This window comes from Oncorhynchus keta, chromosome 1, assembly GCF_023373465.1.
Source record: "Oncorhynchus keta strain PuntledgeMale-10-30-2019 chromosome 1, Oket_V2, whole genome shotgun sequence".
Classification (NCBI taxonomy): domain Eukaryota; kingdom Metazoa; phylum Chordata; class Actinopteri; order Salmoniformes; family Salmonidae; genus Oncorhynchus; species Oncorhynchus keta.
Genome location: NC_068421.1, coordinates 96,423,585 through 96,446,526, shown reverse-complemented (window position 1 = coordinate 96,446,526; position 22,942 = coordinate 96,423,585). Strand labels below are relative to the sequence as shown.

Genomic DNA, 22,942 nt, shown 5'->3' with positions numbered 1-22,942 from the left:
CCTACCACTGTAGTGTCGTCTGCAAACTTGATGATTGAGTTGGAGGCGTGCATGGCCACGCAGTCATGAGTGAACAGGGAGTACAGGAGAGGGCTGAGAACGCACCCTTGTGGGGCCCCAGTGTTAAGGATCAGAGGGGTGGAGATGTTTCCTACCTTCACCACCTGGGGGACGGCCCGTCAGGAAGTCCAGGATCCAGTTGCACAGGGCGGGGTCGAGACCCAGGGTCTCAAGCTTAATGATGAGTTTGGAGGGTACTATGGTGTGAAATGCTGAGCTGAAGTCAATGAACAGCATTCTCACATAGGTATTCCCTCTTGTCCAGATGGGTTAGGGCAGTGAGCAGTGTGATTGAGTCGTCTGTGGACCTATTGGGGCGGTAAGCAAATTGGAGTGGGTCTGGGGTGTCAGGTAGGGTGGAGGTGATATGGTCCCATGCGGAACATATCCCAGTCCACGTGATCGAAGCAATCTTGTAGTGTGGAGTCCGATTGGTCGGGCCAGCGTTGAACAGACCTGAGCGCTGGTGCTTGTTTTAGATTCTGTCTATAGGCTGGGAGCAACAAAATGGAGTCGTGATCAGCTTTTTAAAAAGGGGGGCGGGGGAGGGCCTTATATGCATCACGGAAGTTAGAATGACAATGATCCAGGGTTTTGCCAGCCCTGGTTGCGCAATCGATATGCTGATAGAATTTAGGGTCTTGTTTTCAGATGAGCCTTGTTAAAATCCCCAGCTACAATAAAATGCAGCCTCAGGATATGTGGTTTCCAGTTTGCAAAGAGTCAAATAAAGTTCGTTCAGGGCCATCGATGTCTGCTTGGGGGGATATATGCGGCTTTGAATATAATCGAAGAGAATTCTCTTGGTAGATAATGCGGATGACATGTGATTGTGAGGAACTCATACATACACCCCGCCCTTCTTCTTACCAGAGAGATGCTCGATTCTGTCGACGCGATGCGTGAAGAAACCAGGTGGCTGTACCGACTCCGATAGCGTGTCTCGAGTGAGCCATGTTTCCATGAAACAAAGAACGTTACAGTCTCTGATGTCTCTCTGGAAGGCAACCCTTGCTCCGATTTCACCAACCTTGTTGTCAAGAGACTGGACATTGGCGAGTAGTATGCTCGGGAGTGGTGGGCGATATGCCCGTCTACGGAGGCTGACCAGAAGACCGCTCCGTCTGCCCCTTCAACGGCACCGTTGTTTTGGTTCGCCGGCAGGGATCCGATCCATTGTCCTGGGTGACAGGCCAAACAGAGGATCCGCTTCGGGAAAGTCGTATTCCTGGTCGTAATGTTGGTGAGTTGACGTTGCACTTATATCCAATAGTTCCTGCCGACTGTATGTAATAAAGCCTACGATTTCCTGGGGTGATAGTGTAAGAAATAACACATAAAAAAGCAAAATACTGCATAGTTTCCTGGAAACGCGAAACGAGGCTGCCATCTCTGTCGGCGCAGGAAGCATACTGGGGTGCAAAGGAACAAAAAAATAAATACAAATATGGGGATGAGGTAGTTGGATGGGCTATTTACAGATGGGCTATGTACAGGTGCAATGATCTGTGAGCTGCTCTGACAGCTGGTGCTAAAAGTTAGTGAGGGAGATATGAGTCTCCAGCTTCAGTGATTTTTGCAGTTCGTTCCAGTCATTGGCAGCAGAGAACTGGAAGGAAAGGCGGCCAAAGGAGGTGTTGGCTTTGGGGATGACCAGTGAAATATACCAACGTAAAATCAACACATCCCCAACATATCTTACTGTTGCAAGAATAAACTATATAAAAACATCACATCAAGTCCTTCATGCACAACACATGGCTTCATAATTTACCTGCATGTTGCCATGGTCCTCCAACAGAACGCACAGACAGAGAGAGATGTTAGTAACAGATTAAAGGCTTCCATTTATAAAATCACAACATCCTGACTAGGGCTGCACGATATGGTCCAAAAATCAAATTGCAATTTTTTCAAATATTGCGATTTTGATCAAAAACACTTCGGTCGCCAGGTTGGCGGAACCAGAACCCCCCCATACGTAAAGAATGCCACGACAGCGGAACCAGAACCCCCCCATACGTAAAGAATGCCAGGACAGCGGAACCAGAACCCCCCCATACGTAAAGAATGCCACGACAGCGGAACCAGAACCCCCCCCATACGTAAAGAATGCCAGGACAGCGGAACCAGAACCCCCATACGTAAAGAATGCCAGGACAGCGGAACCAGAACCCCCATACGTAAAGAATGCCAGGACAGCGGAACCAGAACCCCCCCATACGTAAAGAATGCCAGGACAGCGGAACCAGAACCCCCATACGTAAAGAATGCCAGGACAGCGGAACCAGAACCCCCATACGTAAAGAATGCCAGGACAGCGGAACCAGAACCCCCCATACGTAAAGAATGCCAGGACAGCGGAACCAGAACCCCCCATACGTAAAGAATGCCAGGGCAGCGGAACCAGAACCCCCCATACGTAAAGAATGCCAGGACAGCGAAACCAGAACCCCCATACGTAAAGAATGCCAGGACAGCGGAACCAGAACCCCCATACGTAAAGAATGCCAGATTGATTGATTGAACCCCCATTTGATTCATTGTGCAGCCCTAATCCTGGCTCTTGAAAATTCTACAAAAAAAATGAAAAACCACAGGCCATTAAATCTGAAGAGAGCAGTTGTGAGCCTTACAGATAACTGATCAATGGAAACACTGAAGAGGAGGCTGAGTAGAGCTGCCTTAACAGTGTACAGCACACAGTAGCAGCGCCAAGTCCACACGGTAGTAGTACCTTGTGGGAGGTAGGGGAGCTGCAGTGCGAGGGGGAGCAGGGGGCGGCCAGGCGGTCCAGGTGAGCCATGATGACCACAGCTGTCTGTCTCAGGTCGATAGCCAAGTCATTGTCCTGGGGCAGCGTCAGGTAGCGCAGGAAACTCTCATTGGGACTCAGAGGGGCCCCCAGGATCTGGAGAGGAAGAACACAGAGAAAAGGACCCCCCCCAACTAAAGAATGCGGACAGGAGCCCCCAGAAAGGATTCTTCATGACTGTGGACTTATTCCACATTCTATTATAGTAGTGCCAGGACAGCGGAACCAGAACTAAGACACAGCTTGGATTCAGAATGGATTTGGTTCAATGTCTCATAATGGGGAATACCTAGGAGTAGGATAAGTAATCCTAAAATTAGAATAAAGATTTAGATTGCACTAGATTGGTGCAGTGAAATGTGACTATTCTACAGGGTCATAAGGTGAATGCCCTGGAGCAATTTGTTAAGTGCCTTGCTCTGGGCATAAGATTCTTCACCTTGTCTGCCAGGGGTAAATGACTTAAATGTAAATGTAAAATGTAATTTCTTAATGACATCCCAATTCCTCTCATGACATCATAACGTTGCACAACAAACATGCTGGCAACGCCTCATAATGACTTTCAATGTCTAGCATAATGACAAATCATTTATACAGCTCATGACATCATAACATTTGCCTCATGACATCACAACACCTCATAATGACTTCAATGTCTCATAATGACATCACAATACCTCATGACATAACGCCTCATGACATCACAACGCCTCATAATGACTTCAATGTCTCATAATGACATCACAATACCTCATGACTTCACAACGTTCCTGACAGTAATGAAGTCACAATAAAAACCTCAAGAAGAAGTAAATGACTGCATGGTCGAGCTGACAGAAGCGTGCAGACTGAAGCAGCCAAGTGTTCCTGATTGAGTGACTTCACAATACCTCATAATGACATTTGACAAAGAAAAAAATACCTCATGACGGATATTTCAATGCCTCATAATGACTTCACAATATTCAATTTGATTCTTGTGCACAACGCCTCTTAAAACTTCTACAAAAAAAATGAAAAACACCCATTAAATCTGACTTCCTTACAGATAACTGATCAATGACACTGAATACCTGATAATGACTTCACAACACCTCATAATGACTTCACAATACCTCATAATGACTTCACAACACCTCATAATGACCATGATACCTCATAATGACTTCACAACACCTCATAATGACTTCACAATACCTCATAATGACTTCACAACACCTCATAATGACTTCACAACACCTCATAATGACTTCACAGGACCTCATAATGACTTCACAACACCTATTCCACATGACTTTGTGCCACAGCTCATTCAAATGGATTCACAATACCTCATAATGACTTCACAATACCTCATAATGACTTCACAATACCTCATAATGACTTCACAACACCTCATAATGACTTCACATCACCTCATAATGACTTCACAACACCTCATAATGACATCACAATACCTCATGAATGACTTGACATCAATACCTCATAATGACTTCAATGTCTCATAATGACATCACAATACCTCATGACTTCACAACGCCTCATAATGAAATCACAATACCTCATGACTTCACAATACCTCATAATGACTTCACAACGCCTCATAATGACTTCACAACGCCTCATAATGACTTCACAATACCTCATAATGACTTCACAATACCTCATAATGACTTCACAATACCTCATAATGACTTCACAACGCCTCATAATGACTTCACAACGCCTCATAATGACTTCACAACACCTCATAATGACTTCACAATACCTCATAATGACTTCACAATACCTCATAATGACTTCACAACGCCTCATAATGACTTCACAACGCCTCATAATGACTTCACAACACCTCATAATGACTTCACAACACCTCATAATGACAAAGAGAAAACATGTTTTTAGAAATGTTAAAACATTTATTGGAAATTAGTATTCACACCCCTGAGTCAATACATGTGATAATCAGGCAGCGCTTGCCATCGATTTTCAAGCTGATTTAAGTCCAACTGTAACTATCCCACTCAGGAACTTTCAATGTCATCTTGGTAAACAACTCCAGTGTAGATTTGGTTTCTGTTTTAGGTCATTGTCCTGCATCTCCCAGTGTTTGTTGGGAAGCAGACTGCTTCAGTGCCAAAAATAAGGAATTAACTACATGTCAAAAAAATATAACAAATGTTTCCTGATCTTATATCTCTCAGATATAGGACAGACACTTGCCATGACGTTGCCCTCTTTGAGTACAGCAAGCCCCATCCCCCTCTCCCTGCCTCCTACAACTAGGCTGCTGTGGTCAGAGTGGTCGTAAAATTCCAGGAAGATCCTGCCTCATGGCCACAGTATAGAGACCGAGTAAAGTTTCATAGAGAACAAAATAATTTCTTCCACCTCACAGAACTTGAGGTCCGAACAACATTTATGGAGAAAGTATAAAAGATCGGTGAAGAATCCAGCTACGAACTGGTCCGGTTGTTACAACTTGGGGAAGCTCATGGGAGACGGTGTGGCCACATTACCATAACGCTGTTAATATAATAGCCTCAGATATGAGGTTTACATCTAATTGTTGTATAACATGAATGAGTGAGGATGATACTGTTTAGAACATTTTGGACTGTTTAATGAAGGAAACTCCAATTCCCTTTTGAGTTTAACTAAAATCAGAGGACCGCCCATGAGCCCAGTTAGGGTCGGCATCCTGGGACAGGCCCTTTTCTGCAACTCCCTAATAAAACACCAACTTTGAGAAGTTCTCACTAGACCATGTTTTTCTCCATTAGGAGAGGACGAAGGTTGCAGACCATTGCTGAATCTTTTAAACATACCACGTGGTTAAACTCTTAGACTATAGATACCGACAGAATAAGAACAAGTCTTTGATATTAATTACTAGTCTGCAGCTAGGAATTCGGTATCATTGAACGCGAAGAACGACAACCGCAGACACATCCATTCTACAACTACATGAATGAATGTCACTCTGAACTATCCCATCTAACCACGACACAGAGAGAGGAAGGAAAACTCTCCAACAGAAACTAACTTTTCAGCAGAAGTCCCGACGACACGCTGAGCGTAAATATATATCGATTATTACCGAATGAGTGAACGTTCATGTGCAAAGGATTAGCATTTCAATTGTTATAATTATCAACTGTATGTTGTCTTATCTCAGTCGACCCCCACTTCCCTTTTGTACAACAAGCCGCGATGCCGGTTCAGCCCACTAGGGGCACATTCTCCTATCATATCATGTAACCACGTTTACCTTGTTTGTTTGTTTGTTTATGCATTTCTGTGATCGTTTAGTCAGTTAATAAATAAATTATTTAAGACAATTGATGTATGGATGACTCATAGTGTTCGTGCAGATAACCAAACATTTACGACGTATGGAATGAGACTAACGTAATAATCAGAAGACTATTGATCAGATATGAAAATATCTGATAAGTTATATTAGGAAATTCTAATTGTAATCTGAATATTTTTCTTGGTGCCCCGACTTTAATTAGTTACATGATTAATCAGTTGAATCGCGTAATACTAATTACAGAGAATCCTTGATAAAAACGAAGTCTTCAATTTAATGATAGTAAAGACACGACACACTTCAGAACCAACTTCCCCAGTAAGGACTGTCTGTTATTCAATGTGTTTCTATTGGCTAATAGCAGTAAGGACTATCTGTTATTCAATGTGTTTCTAATAGCAGTAAGGACTATCTGTTATTCAATGTGTTTCTATGGGCTAATAGCAGTAAGGACTATCTGTTATTCAATGTGTTTCTATGGGCTAATAGCAGTAAGGACTATCTGTTATTCAATGTGTTTCTATTGGCTAATAGCAGTAAGGACTATCTGTTATTCAATGTGTTTCTATTGGCTAATAGCAGTAAGGACTATCTGTTATTCAATGTGTTTCTAATAGCAGTAAGGACTATCTGTTATTCAATGTGTTTCTATTGGCTAATAGCAGTAAGGACTATCTGTTATTCAATGTGTTTCTAATAGCAGTAAGGACTATCTGTTATTCAATGTGTTTCTATGGGCTAATAGCAGTAAGGACTATCTGTTATTCAATGTGTTTCTATTGGCTAATAGCAGTAAGGACTATCTGTTATTCAATGTGTTTCTATTGGCTAATAGCAGTAAGGACTATCTGTTATTCAATGTGTTTCTAATAGCAGTAAGGACTATCTGTTATTCAATGTGTTTCTATTGGCTAATAGCAGTAAGGACTGTCTGTTATTCAATGTGTTTCTATGGGCTAATAGCAGTAAGGACTGTCTGTTATTCAATGTGTTTCTATGGGCTAATAGCAATAAGGACTATCTGTTATTCAATGTGGATAAAGTCAAGGGGTGTGAATACTTTTTAATTAATTATTTTACTAGGCAAGTCAGTTATGAACAAATTCTTATTTTCAATGACGGCCTAGGAACAGTGGGTTAACTGCCTGTTCAGGGGCAGAAAGACAGATTTGTACCTTGTCAGCTCGGGGATTCAATCTTGCAACCTTTCACTTACTAGTCCAACGCTCTAACCACTAGGCTGCCTGCCTCTAATCACTAGGCTACGCTGCTGCCCCAAGGCACTGTGTCTGCTTAGCTTAGTACTTAATTTAGTATAGAAGACAAATAAATGGATTTTGATGTAACCCAGGACCAGGAATAGGAAAGTAATGATACCAGGTGTCTCAGAGTGCTGATCTAGGATCAGGTCCCCCATGTCCAGGTCATCTTATTGATCGTGATCTAAAAAAGGCTAAACTGATCCTAAATCAGCTTTTACAGAAATGCATTATAAATACAGGCCCTGAGCTCACCTCCATCTCCTCATCGGGGCTGGGTTCCTCCTTGCTGCTGTGGATGTTGTGAAAGCGCTGTAGGAGAGGGAGGAGGGGGGCGCTGGTCCCCTGGGTGGAGCGCTCATTGTCCATCTCCCTGGTCCCACTGTCCCACAGACGCAGCAGTAGCAGCACGGCAGACAGTAGCTGGCTGGAGAGGAGAATAGAGTAGTCAGAGTACCATACTATGGGCATGGTAAGTGCTGTCCCACACAGACACAGCAGAACAGCAGACAGCAGCTGGCTGGAGAAGACCGGCCAGGTACTATATGATATGAGGGCTGTGGTAGGTGCTGTCCCACAGACACAGCAGGACAGCAGCTGGCTGGAGAAGACCGGCCAGAGAGGCCAGGTACTGTATGATATGAGGGCTGTGGTAGGTGCTGTCACAGAGACACAGCAGGACAGCAGCTGGCTGGAGAAGACCAGCCAGAGAGGCCAGGTACTGTATGATATGAGGGCTGTGGTAGGTGCTGTCCCACAGACACAGCAGGACAGCAGCTGGCTGGAGAAGACCGGCCAGAGAGGCCAGGTACTATATGATATGAGGGCTGTGGTAGGTGCTGTCCCACAGACACAGCAGGACAGCAGCTGGCTGGAGAAGACCGGCCAGAGAGGCCAGGTACTGTATGATATGAGGGCTGTGGTAGGTGCTGTCCCACAGACACAGCAGGACAGCAGCTGGCTGGAGAAGACCAGCCAGAGAGGCCAGGTACTATATGATATGAGGGCTGTGGTAGGTGCTGTCCCACAGACACAGCAGGACAGCAGCTGGCTGGAGAAGACCGGCCAGAGAGGCCAGGTACTGTATGATATGAGGGCTGTGGTAGGTGCTGTCCCACAGACACAGCAGGACAGCAGCTGGCTGGAGAAGACCAGCCGGAGAGGCCTTTCGTCAGGAGGGGTCCTACCTCATAGTGAGTATCAGTGTCTCATCAAGAGGGGTCCTACCTCATAGTGAGTATCAGTGTCTCATCAGGAGGGGTCCTACCTCATAGTGAGTATCAGTGTCTCATCAGGAGGGGTCCTACCTCAGTGAGTATCAGTGTCTGGGAGGGGTCCTACCTCATAGTGAGTATCAGTGTCTCGTCAGGAGGGGTCCTACCTCATAGTGAGTATCAGTGTCTCATCAGGAGGGGTCCTACCTCATAGTGAGTATCAGTGTCTCGTCAGGAGGGGTCCTACCTCATAGTGAGTATCAGTGTCTCGTCAGGAGGGGTCCTACCTCATAGTGAGTATCAGTGTCTCATCAGGAGGGGTCCTACCTCATAGTGAGTATCAGTGTCTCGTCAGGAGGGGTCCTACCTCATAGTGAGTATCAGTGTCTCATCAGGAGGGGTCCTACCTCATAGTGAGTATCAGTATCTCATCAGGAGGGGTCCTACCTCATAGTGAGTATCAGTGTCTCATCAGGAGGGGTCCTACCTCATAGTGAGTATCAGTCTCTCATCAGGAGGGGTCCTACCTCATAGTGAGTATCAGTGTCTCGTCAGGAGGGGTCCTACCTCATAGTGAGTATCAGTGTCTCGTCAGGAGGGGTCCTACCTCATAGTGAGTATCAGTCTCTCATCAGGAGGGGTCCTACCTCATAGTGAGTATCAGTGTCTCATCAGGAGGGGTCCTACCTCATAGTGAGTATCAGTCTCTAATCAGGAGGGGTCCTACCTCATAGTGAGTATCAGTATCTCGTCAGGAGGGGTCCTACCTCATAGTGAGTATCAGTGTCTCGTCAGGAGGGGTCCTACCTCATAGTGAGTATCAGTGTCTCGTCAGGAGGGGTCCTACCTCATAGTGAGTATCAGTATCTCGTCAGGAGGGGTCCTACCTCATAGTGAGTATCAGTGTCTCATCAGGAGGGGTCCTACCTCATAGTGAGTATCAGTATCTCATCAGGAGGGGTCCTACCTCATAGTGAGTATCAGTATCTCATCAGGAGGGGTCCTACCTCATAGTGAGTATCAGTGTCTCGTCAGGAGGGGTCCTACCTCATAGTGAGTATCAGTATCTCGTCAGGAGGGGTCCTACCTCATAGTGAGTATCAGTCTCTCATCAGGAGGGGTCCTACCTCATAGTGAGTATCAGTATCTCATCAGGAGGGGTCCTACCTCATAGTGAGTATCAGTCTCTAATCAGGAGGGGTCCTACCTCATAGTGAGTATCAGTATCTCGTCAGGAGGGGTCCTACCTCATAGTGAGTATCAGTATCTCATCAGGAGGGGTCCTACCTCATAGTGAGTATCAGTATCTCATCAGGAGGGGTCCTACCTCATAGTGAGTATCAGTCTCTCATCAGGAGGGGTCCTACCTCATAGTGAGTATCAGTATCTCATCAGGAGGGGTCCTACCTCATAGTGAGTATCAGTGTCTCATCAGGAGGGGTCCTACCTCATAGTGAGTATCAGTATCTCATCAGGAGGGGTCCTACCTCATAGTGAGTATCAGTATCTCATCAGGAGGGGTCCTACCTCATAGTGAGTATCAGTATCTCATCAGGAGGGGTCCTACCTCATAGTGAGTATCAGTGTCTCGTCAGGAGGGGTCCTACCTCATAGTGAGTATCAGTATCTCGTCAGGAGGGGTCCTACCTCATAGTGAGTATCAGTGTCTCGTCAGGAGGGGTCCTACCTCATAGTGAGTATCAGTGTCTCGTCAGGAGGGGTCCTACCTCATAGTGAGTATCAGTATCTCATCAGGAGGGGTCCTACCTCATAGTGAGTATCAGTGTCTCGTCAGGAGGGGTCCTACCTCATAGTGAGTATCAGTATCTCGTCAGGAGGGGTCCTACCTCATAGTGAGTATCAGTGTCTCGTCAGGAGGGGTCCTACCTCATAGTGAGTATCAGTGTCTCGTCAGGAGGGGTCCTACCTCATAGTGAGTATCAGTATCTCGTCAGGAGGGGTCCTACCTCATAGTGAGTATCAGTATCTCATCAGGAGGGGTCCTACCTCATAGTGAGTATCAGTATCTCATCAGGAGGGGTCCTACCTCATAGTGAGTATCAGTATCTCATCAGGAGGGGTCCTACCTCATAGTGAGTATCAGTGTCTCGTCAGGAGGGGTCCTACCTCATAGTGAGTATCAGTATCTCGTCAGGAGGGGTCCTACCTCATAGTGAGTATCAGTCTCTCATCAGGAGGGGTCCTACCTCATAGTGAGTATCAGTATCTCATCAGGAGGGGTCCTACCTCATAGTGAGTATCAGTCTCTAATCAGGAGGGGTCCTACCTCATAGTGAGTATCAGTATCTCGTCAGGAGGGGTCCTACCTCATAGTGAGTATCAGTATCTCATCAGGAGGGGTCCTACCTCATAGTGAGTATCAGTGTCTCATCAGGAGGGGTCCTACCTCATAGTGAGTATCAGTATCTCATCAGGAGGTGTCCTACCTCATAGTGAGTATCAGTGTCTCATCAAGAGGGGTCCTACCTCATAGTGAGTATCAGTGTCTCGTCAGGAGGGGTCCTACCTCATAGTGAGTATCAGTGTCTCATCAAGAGGGGTCCTACCTCATAGTGAGTATCAGTGTCTCGTCAGGAGGGGTCCTACCTCATAGTGAGTATCAGTGTCTCATCAAGAGGGGTACTACCTCATCGTGAGTATCAGTGTCTCGTCAGGAGGGGTCCTACCTCAGAGTGCCCCTCTGTACTGCCAGCTCCAGCAGGATGGCCAAGGCCAGGTGTTGGTCCTGTAGTGGGATGCTGCCTTTGGTACTACCACTTCCATGGACATCACTGGAAACCAACCAGTTTAAATAACACATCACTAGAAACCAACCAGTTTAAATAACACATCACTAGAAACCAACCAGTTTAAATAACACATCACTAGAAACCAACCAGTTTAAATAACACATCACTAGAAACCAACCAGTTTAAATAACACATCACTAGAAACCAACCAGTTTAAATAACACATCACTAGAAACCAACCAGTTTAAATAACACATCACTAGAAACCAACCACAGTTTAAATAACACATCACTAGAAACCAACCACAGTTTAAATAACACATCACTAGAAACCAACCACAGTTTAAATAACACATCACTAGAAACCAACCAGTTTAAATAACACATCACTAGAAACCAACCAGTTTAAATAACACATCACTAGAAACCAACCAGTTTAAATAACACATCACTAGAAACCAACCACAGTTTAAATAACACATTACTAGAAACCAACCACATTTTAAATAACATCACCAGAAACCAACCAGTTTAAATAACACATCACCAGAAACCAACCAGTTTAAATAACACATCACTAGAAACCAACCACAGTTTAAATAACACATCACTAGAAACCAACCAGTTTAAATAACACATCACTAGAAACCAACCAGTTTAAAAAACACATCACTAGAAACCAACCAGTTTAAATAACACATCACTAGAAACCAACCAGTTTAAATAACACATCACTAGAAACCAACCAGTTTAAATAACACATCACTAGAAACCAACCACAGTTTAAATAACACATCACTAGAAACCAACCAGTTTAAATAACACATCACTAGAAACCAACCAGTTTAAATAACACATCACTAGAAACCAACCAGTTTAAATAACACATCACTAGAAACCAACCACAGTTTAAATAACACATCACTAGAAACCAACCAGTTTAAATAACACATCACTAGAAACCAACCAGTTTAAATAACACATCACTAGAAACCAACCAGTTTAAATAACACATCACTAGAAACCAACCAGTTTAAATAACACATCACTAGAAACCAACCAGTTTAAATAACACATCACTAGAAACCAACCAGTTTAAATAACACATCACTAGAAACCAACCAGTTTAAATAACATCACTAGAAACCAACCACAGTTTAAATAACACATCACTAGAAACCAACCACAGTTTAAATAACACATCACTAGAAACCAACCACAGTTTAAATAACACATCACTAGAAACCAACCAGTTTAAATAACACATCACTAGAAACCAACCAGTTTAAATAACACATCACTAGAAACCAACCACAGTTTAAATAACACATCACTAGAAACCAACCACAGTTTAAATAACACATCACTAGAAACCAACCAGTTTAAATAACACATCACTAGAAACCAACCAGTTTAAATAACACATCACTAGAAACCAACCAGTTTAAATAACACATCACTAGAAACCAACCAGTTTAAATAACACATCACTAGAAACCAACCAGTTTAAATAACACATTACTAGAAACCAACCACAGTTTAAATAACACATCACTAGAAACCAACCACAGTTTAAATAACACATCACTAGAAACCAACCAGTTTAAATAACACATCACTAGAAACCAACCAGTTTAAATAACATCACTAGAAACCAACCACAGTTTAAATAACACATCACTAGAAACCAACCAGTTTAAATAACACATCACTAGAAACCAACCAGTTTAAATAACACATCACTAGAAACCAACCAGTTTAAATAACATCACCAGAAACCAACCAGTTTAAATAACACATCACTGGCAGATCCATGGACATCACAAGACAAACCAGACAGCAGGTAGTACTGACCTGAGGAACTTAGTGGCTCTCTCCACGACCTCCAGCCAGACAGACGACACGGTGCCCTCGTCAAACAGAGTGGCTTCTGGGAGGGCCCGCAGAGCGTCCAGGGACTCCTGGAGCAGCTCACTGCACAGGTCCGCGTCGTCACCTGATCAAAGCACCAATATGTTAGACACACGGGACACTGGGGCTGGGAATGACCAGGGACCTCACAATACGATATGATCACCATGCTTAGGCACCAATACGATATGTATTGTGATTCTCACGATCCTATATGTATTACGATGTGATACTGCAGATTTGATGTTCAGAACATATTGTTCTGTTGCAAAGACAATAAATAATATGAGAACATTTGGGCGATGTTGGGCGATGTTGGGCGATTAGGCCTTGACTCGCAGTCGGCGCTCCAATTCATCCCAAAGGTGTTCAATGGGGTTGAGGTCAGGGCTCTGTGCAGGCCAGTCAAGTTCTTCAACACTGATCTCGACAACATTTCTGTATGGATCTCGCTTTGTGTACGGGGATTAACATGCTGAAACAGGAACGGGCCTTCCCCAAACTGTTGCCATAAAATTGGAAGCACAGAATCGTCTAGAATGTCATTGTATGCTGTTGTGTTAATATTTCCCTTCACTGGAACTAAGAGGCCCGAACCATGAAAAACAGCCCCAGACCAACTTTACAGTTGGCACTATGCATTGGAGCCGGTAGCGTTCTCCTGGCATCCGCCAAACCCAGATTAGTCCGTCGGACTGCCAGATGGTGAAGCGTGATTCATCGCTCCAGAGTCCAATGACAGTGAGCTTTACACCACTCCAGCCGTCGCTTGGCAACGCACATGGTGATCTTAGGCTTGTGTGCTGCTGCTGCTCGGCGATGGAAACCTATTTCATGAAGCTCCCGACGAACAGTTATTGTGCTGACATTGCTTCCAGAGACTGTATGGAACTCAATAGTGAGTGTTGCAAACGAGGACAGACGATTTTTGTGGGGGCAGGGGAGTGGACAGGGGAGGGTAGAAGGGGGCAGAGGAGTGGACAGGGGAGGGTAGAAGGGGGCAGGGGAGTGGACAGGGGAGGGTAGAAGGGGGCAGGGGAGTGGACAGGGGAGGGTAGAAGGGGGCAGAGGAGTGGACAGGGGAGGGTAGAAGGGGGCAGGGGAGTGGACAGGGGAGGGTAGAAGGGGGCAGAGGAGTGGACAGGGGTGGACAGGGGAGGGTAGAAGGGGGCAGAGGAGTGGACAGGGGAGGGTAGAAGGGGGCAGGGGAGTGGACAGGGGAGGGTAGAGGGGGCAGTGGAGGGTAGAAGGGGTCAGAGGAGGGACAGGGGAGGGTAGAAGGGGGCAGCGGAGGGTAGAAGGGGGCAGCGGAGGGTAGAAGGGCGGCAGGGGAGGGGGACCACGGAGGGTCTGACACTCTGAACCATGTTGACTATGTGATGTCACCAGTAAAGGAGGCTGTCTACACACTAAGTGAAGGGTTGTCTAGACGATGGAGAGGAGGCTGTTTACAGACTAAGTGAAGGGTTGTCTAGACGATGGAGAGGAGGCTGTCTACAGACTAAGTGAAGGGTTGTCTAGACGATGGAGAGGAGGCTGTCTACAGACTAAGTGAAGGGTTGTCTAGACGATGGAGAGGAGGCTGTCTACAGACTAAGTGAAGGGTTGTGTCTAGACGATGGAGAGGATGCTTACCAGACCTCCAGGCTCGTCGTAGGAAGGCAAAGGCGAAGGAGAGAGCTGCTCTGGAGCCGACTCTGGCCAGACCCTCCACGCCCTTGCTGGCTGGCCGGGGGCTAGAGAGAGAGAGACACACCTTTAACCCCAAGATGACACATGACTCAGATCAAGCTGATCATCTAAAGGGGAATGTTTCAGATGAATCAGCATAGCTAACAGTGAGATGACAGAACCATGGCTGCTACTTCCTGTACTATCACTTGCGATACTGGACGAGCGTTTCGGTTTACAGTGTACCTCTTGTTGTCTACGATGGGTGGAGGGGGGCTGGGGGGGCTCTTCCACCGGACCTTGTACTTCTCTTCCATCATACTGTGGCTCAGGGATATGAGGTATCTCTCTAGGATGACCAGACGCTGACGTAGACGCAGGGCAGACAGCGTGCTCTTAGCCATCTGAGCCGATAGCTTCTGTTGGTCATCTAGCAGCACCATCAGACAGTCCTTCAGCTCCGTCTCATCTGAGAGAGACACAGAGACACAGAGACACAGAGAGAGAGAGAGACAGAGACAGAGTCATCAGGTGCTGTGAGTAGTAGAAATACAGTTTCATTACCAAACATCATTCCTTTACTTGTTGCAAACTTATTTTAGGGATAACATTTTGATCCATAAGAGCATAACAAGCTCAGCATCAGATGTTTCAGTATGTCTCCGTGACGGCCTCTACAGCCCCGTCTCCGTGACGGCCCACAACGACTTGTTCCCCCACAACGACTTGTTCCCCCACAACGACTTGTTCCCCACAACGACTTGTTCCCCACAACACCCCCCAACGACTTGTTCCCCACAACGACTTGTTCCCCCACAACGACTTGTTCCCCCACAACGACTTGTTCCCACACAACGACTTGTTCCCACACAACGACTTGTTCCACACAACGACTTGTTCCCCACAACACCCCACAACGACTTGTTCCCCACAACGGCTTGTTCCACACAACGACTTGTTCCACACAACGACTTGTTCCACACAACGACTTGTTCCCCACAACAGCTTGTTCCCCACAACGACTTGTTCCCCACAACACCCCCCAACGACTTGTTCCACACAACGACTTGTTCCACACAACGACTTGTTCCCCACAACACCCCACAACGACTTGTTCCCCACAACGACTTGTTCCCCACAACGGCTTGTTCCACACAACGGCTTGTTCCACACAACGGCTTGTTCCACACAACGGCTTGTTCCACACAACGGCTTGTTCCCCACAACGGCTTGTTCCCCACAACGACTTGTTCCCCACAACGACTTGTTCCCCACAATGACAAAGCGAATACATGTTTTTAGACATTTTTGCTAAATTATTGAAAATAAAATACTGAAATGTAAAATGTATACTGTTCGTCAAACATCTCATTCCAAATTCATGGGCAATATTCTTGTTCTTATTATTATGGGATGAGTTGGACCGCAGAGTGAAGGAAAAGTAGGCAAAAAGTGCTCAGCATATGTTGGAAATTCTTCAAGACTGTTGGAAAAGCATTCCTCATGAAGCTGGTTGAGAGAATGCCAAGAATGTGCAAAGCTGTGGCTACTTTGGGTAGCTACTTTGAAGAATACATGTGTTATTTCATAGCTTTGATGTCTTCATTATTATTCTACAAATGTAGAAAATAGTAAAAATAAAGAAAAACCCTTGAATGAGTAGGTGTGTCCAAACTTTTGACTGGTACTGTATATACAGCAGCTAACTGACATCATCTAGATACAACAGGGACGCTACAAACTTGGTACACCTGTATTTGGGGGTTTCTCCCATTCTTCTCTGCAGATTCCCTCAAGCTCCGTCAGGCTGGATGGGGAGCGTCACTGCACAGCTATTTTCAGGTCTCTCCAGAGATGTTCAAATCGGGTTCTGTCTGGGCCACTCAAGGACATTCAGAGACTTGTCCCGAAGCCACTCCTGCATTGTCTTGGCTGTGTGCTTAAGGTTGCTGTGTGCTTAAGGTTGCTGGAAGATGAACCTGATTGGTGGAGTTCTGCAGAGATGGTTGTCCTTCTGGAAGGTTCTCCCATATCCACAGAGGAACTCTGGAGTTCTGACAGAGTGACCATCAGGTTCTTGGTCACCTCCCTGACCAAGGCCCTTCTCCCCCAATTACTCAGTTTGGACGGGCGGCCAGCTCCAGGAAGAGTCTTGGTGGTTCCAAACTTCTTCCATTTAAGAATGATGGAGGCCACTGTGTTCTTGTGGACCTTCAATGCTGCAGAAATGTTTTGGTACCCTTCCCCCGATCTGTGCTTCAACACAATCCTGTCTCGGAGCTCTACAGACAATTCCTTTGACCTCTTGGCTTGGTTTTGGCTCTGACATGCAGTCAACTGTGGGACCTTATATAGACAGATGTGTGCCTTTCAAAATCATCGTCGAATCAATTTGCCACCATGGCCTTTTTTTATCCTTTAACTCCCTTCTCACATTGTATATAGACTTGTTTCTACTGTATTATTGACTGTATGTTTGTTTTACTCCATGTGTAACTCTGTGTTGCTGTATGTGTCAAACTGCTTTGCTTTATCTTGGCCAGGTCTCAATTGTAAATGAGAACTTGTTCTCAACTTGAGAACTTATTCTCAAAAAAATAATTTTGTAATTTATTTATCAGAGGTGAACTCCAATCGAGTTGTACAAACATTTCAAGGATGTACTTTGAACTAGCAAAATGATTTTGTCAGACAACTCTACAGCATACGTAAGCCGCTACTATCTCAAAGACAGTACAGTATGGGGGACACAGAGATAACGTTAGAGGGTTGTCTGGCTGTCTGGCTGAGCAGAGATTAGTCAACGACTTTAAGGAATTAAAAACTATCAGCAACAAAAAGTTTAAGTAACATACCCAACTGAAATATGTTATTATTTCATAGTTACTTCCTTATCTTTCTATTGCTGTCTACCAATGTGGACCTGGTAGAGACAATGGAATGTTCACTATTTTTAGCTTTGGAATTCCCTTTAAAAAGCAAACAAAATAAAACATATTGAATGTAATGAATGAACTACTGGCCCAGCACTACTGGCCCAGCACTACTGGCTCAGCACTACTGGCTCAGCACTACTGGCTCAGCACTACTGGCTCAGCACTACTGGCTCAGCACTACTGGCCCAGCACTACTGGCTCAGCACTACTGGCTCAGCACTACTGGCCCAGCACTACTGGCTCAGCACTACTGGCCCAGCACTACTGGCCCAGCACTACTGGCCCAGCACTACTGGCAAGCACACAGTACTATAATCAGGACTGGACAGGAGAGAACAGGGGCCACCCGGCTGGGCTGGTCCAGACAAGGACTCCCACCACCAAGTGCTTAATGCGTATCTCCTGCAGCCAGACATGCACCACCATGCTGCCACACCCAGCCCTGTGGATTGGAAACAGAGAAAGAAACCGACCGAGGCGCCAACATTTTGTACTTTTTAAGGATCCCCATTAATATCTGCCAAGGCAGCAGCTACTTTTCATAACAGATTTCACAATACATTAAGTGTGTTCCCTCAGACCACTACTCTACAATACATTAAGTGTGTTCCCTCAGACCACTACTCTACAATACATTAAGTGTGTTCCCTCAGACCACTACTCTACAATACATTAAGTGTGTTCCCTCAGACCACTACTCTACAATACATTAAGTGTGTTCCCTCAGACCACTACTCTACAATACATTAAGTGTGTTCCCTCAGACCACTACTCTACAATACATTAAGTGTTCCCTCAGACCACTACTCTACAATACATTAAGTGTGTTCCCTCAGACCACTACTCTACTACCACATATCTACAATACATTAAGTGTTCCCTCAGACCACTACTCTACAATACATTAAGTGTGTTCCCTCAGACCACTACTCTACAATACATTAAGTGTGTTCCCTCAGACCACTACTACCACATATCTACAATACATTAAGTGTGTTCCCTCAGACCACTACTCTACAATACATTAAGTGTGTTCCCTCAGACCACTACTCTACTACCACATATCTACAATACATTAAGTGTGTTCCCTCAGACCACTGCTCTTCTACCACATATCTACAATACATTAAGTGTGTTCCCTCAGACCACTACTCTACAATTCATTAAGTGTGTTCCCTCAGACCACTACTCTACAATACATTAAGTGTGTTCCCTCAGACCACTATACTACCACATATCTACAATACATTAAGTGTGTTCCCTCAGACCACTACTCTACAATACATTAAGTGTGTTCCCTCAGACCACTACTCTACAATACATTAAGTGTGTTCCCTCAGACCACTACTCTACAATACATTAAGTGTGTTCCCTCAGACCACTACTCTACTACCACATATCTACAATACATTAAGTGTGTTCCCTCAGACCACTACTCTACAATACATTAAGTGTGTTCCCTCAGACCACTACTCTACTACCACATATCTACAATACATTAAGTGTGTTCCCTCAGACCACTACTCTACAATACATTAAGTGTGTTCCCTCAGACCACTACTCTACAATACATTAAGTGTGTTCCCTCAGACCACTACTCTACAATACATTAAGTGTGTTCCCTCAGACCACTACTCTACAATACATTAAGTGTGTTCCCTCAGACCACTACTCTACAATACATTAAGTGTGTTCCCTCAGACCACTACTCTACTACCACATATCTACAATACATTAAGTGTGTTCCCTCAGACCACTACTCTACAATACATTAAGTGTGTTCCCTCAGACCACTACTCTACTACCACATATCTACAATACATTAAGTGTGTTCCCTCAGACCACTACTCTACAATACATTAAGTGTGTTCCCTCAGACCACTACTCTACAATACATTAAGTGTGTTCCCTCAGACCACTACTCTACAATACATTAAGTGTGTTCCCTCAGACCACTACTCTACAATACATTAAGTGTTCCCTCAGACCACTACTCTACAATACATTAAGTGTGTTCCCTCAGACCACTACTCTACAATACATTAAGTGTGTTCCCTCAGACCACTACTCTACAACACATTAAGTGTGTTCCCTCAGACCACTACTCTACTACCACATATCTACAACACATTAAGTGTGTTCCCTCAGACCACTACTCTACTACCACATATCTACAATACATTAAGTGTGTTCCCTCAGACCACTACTCTAATACCACATATCTATAATACATTAAGTGTGTTCCCTCAGACCACTGCTCTACTACCACATATCTACAATACATTAAGTGTGTTCCCTCAGACCACTACTCTACAATTCATTAAGTGTGTTCCCTCAGACCACTACTCTACAATACATTAAGTGTGTTCCCTCAGACCACTATACTACCACATATCTACAATACATTAAGTGTGTTCCCTCAGACCACTACTCTACAATACATTAAGTGTGTTCCCTCAGACCACTACTCTACAATACATTAAGTGTGTTCCCTCAGACCACTATACTACCACATATCTACAATACATTAAGTGTGTTCCCTCAGACCACTACTCTACAATACATTAAGTGTGTTCCCTCAGACCACTACTCTACAATACATTAAGTGTGTTCCCTCAGACCACTACTCTACAATACATTAAGTGTGTTCCCTCAGACCACTACTCTACTACCACATATCTACAATACATTAAGTGTGTTCCCTCAGACCACTACTCTACTACCACATATCTACAATACAATACTGTTATTGTGTGTGTGTAGGTTACGTGTGTAAGCATGTGTCTGTGCCTGTGTCTGTGTTGCTTCACAGTCCCTGCGGTTTTAGGCTGGGTTTCTGCACAACACTTTGTGACGTCAGTTAAAGTAACAAAGAGCTTTATAAATAAATGTCATTGATTGATTTCAACATGTTAATATCTTTCACAAATACAAGTAGCAATTTAGTCAGTTTCTCCTCCACTTTGATCCAGGAGAGATTGACATGCATATTATTAATGCTCTCTGTGTACATTTAAAGCTGCAATGTGCCACTTTTTGGGTGACCCGACTAAATTCACATAGAAATGTGTGCTATAGATATGTCATTCTCATTGAAAACCAGTCGAACTGACTGTAACTAACTGCAGCTCTATGTTAAGTGTTGCAGTCATTTCAGTCTCTGTAGTAGCTGACGTGTATAGTGTTGAGTCATCCGCATACATAGAAACTCTGGCTTTACTCAAAGCCAGCGGCATGTCGTTAGTGAAGATTTTAAATAGTAAGTGGCCTAAACAGCTACCCTGGGGAATTCCTGCTTCTACCTGGATTATGTTGGAAAGGCTTCCATTAAAGAACACCCTGTTTTTTCTCGGTCAGACAGGTAACTCTTGATCCATTAAGCTTTTTCTTGAGTGGGCAGCATGATGAAAGCCAGTCAAGATTTAAAATCACCCAGAAAATATACCTCTGTTGATATCACATACATTATCAAGCATTTCACACACGTTATCCAGACACTGACTGTTAGCATTTGGTGGTCTATAGCAGCTTCCCACCAGAAAGGGCTTTAGGTGAGGCAGATGAATCTGTAGATCCTCTCTAATACGAACATACGTGGCAACACCTCCACCATTGGCATTCCTGTCTCTTCTGAAGACGTTGAAACCATATACAGCTACCACTGTATAATTTAAAGGAATTATCTAAGTCAGTTTCAGAGATAGTCAGTATGTGAATGTTATCTTTTATTATGACCAGACGAGACCCAGCAGAGCATACCGTGGGGGTTTGGGGATAGGACCCGACTAGACCCAGCAGAGCATACCGTGGGGTTTGGAGATAGGACCAGACTCGACCCAGCAGAGCATACCGTGGGGGTTTGGGGATAGGACTAGACTAGACCCAGCAGAGCATACCGTGGGGGTTTGGGGATAGGACCAGACCCAGCAGAGCATACCGTGGGGGTTTGGGGATAGGACTCGACCCAGCAGAGCATACCGTGGGGGTTTGGGGATAGGACCAGACTGGACCCAGCAGAGCATACCGTGGGGTTTGGGGATAGGACCAGACTGGACCCAGCAGAGCATACCGTGGGGGTTTGGGGATAGGACCAGACTGGACCCAGCAGAGCATACCGTGGGGGTTTGGGGATAGGACCAGACTAGACCCAGCAGAGCATACCGTGGAGGTTTGGGGATAGGTCTAGACCCAGCAGAGCATACCATGGGGGTTTGGGGATAGGACCAGACTAGACCCAGCAGAGCATACCGTGGGGGTTTGGGGATAGGACTAGACTCAGCAGAGCATACCGTGGGGGTTTGGGGATAGGACTAGACTAGACCCAGCAGAGCATACCGTGGGGGTTTGGGGATAGGACCAGACCCATCAGAGCATACCGTGGGGGTTTGGGGATAGGACCAGACTAGACCCAGCAGAGCATACCGTGGGGGTTTGGGGATAGGACCCGACTAGACCCAGCAGAGCATACCGTGGGGGTTTGGGGATAGGTCTAGACTAGACCCAGCAGAGCATACCATGGGGGTTTGGGGATAGGACCAGACCCAGCAGAGCATACCGTGGGGGTTTGGGGATAGGACCAGACCCAGCAGAGCATTCCGTGGGGGTTTGGGGATAGGACCAGACCCAGCAGAGCATTCCGTGGGGGTTTGGGGATAGGACCAGACCCAGCAGAGCATTCCGTGGGGGTTTGGGGATAGGACCAGACCCAGCAGAGCATTCCGTGGGGGTTTGGGGATAGGACCAGACCCAGCAGAGCATTCCGTGGGGGTTTGGGGATAGGACCAGACCCAGCAGAGCATTCCGTGGGGTTTGGGGATAGGACCAGACCCAGCAGAGCATTCCGTGGGGGTTTGGGGATAGGACCAGACCCAGCAGAGCATTCCGTGGGGGTTTGGGGATAGGACCAGACCCAGCAGAGCATTCCGTGGGGTTTGGGGATAGGACCAGACCCAGCAGAGCATTCCGTGGGGGTTTGGGGATAGGACCAGACCCAGCAGAGCATACCGT

At 45.5% G+C, this 22,942-nt stretch overlaps 1 protein-coding gene and 1 long non-coding RNA gene across 3 annotated transcripts in view; both read right to left on the bottom strand.

Moving 5' to 3' along the window:
- The window catches only part of LOC118396067 (E3 ubiquitin-protein ligase HERC2-like), a 270,532-nt gene that overhangs the window by 227,501 nt on the left and 20,089 nt on the right, over nt 1-22,942 (bottom strand). The window contains 6 exon segments of the mRNA XM_052525726.1: nt 2,798-2,971; nt 7,709-7,880; nt 11,355-11,459; nt 13,272-13,413; nt 14,964-15,064; nt 15,246-15,468. Coding sequence (XP_052381686.1) covers nt 2,798-2,971; nt 7,709-7,880; nt 11,355-11,459; nt 13,272-13,413; nt 14,964-15,064; nt 15,246-15,468 — 917 coding nt within the window.
- On the bottom strand, nt 8,985-10,105 carry LOC127908778 (uncharacterized). 2 transcript variants are annotated; one of them, XR_008068392.1, is made up of 3 exons: nt 10,075-10,105; nt 9,155-9,234; nt 8,985-9,074 (listed from the first exon to the last, which is right to left on the bottom strand). It is a non-coding gene; the product is annotated as an uncharacterized LOC127908778 (long non-coding RNA). The 2 variants fall into 2 exon arrangements; XR_008068393.1 differs by lacking the exon at nt 10,075-10,105 and adding an exon at nt 9,555-9,585.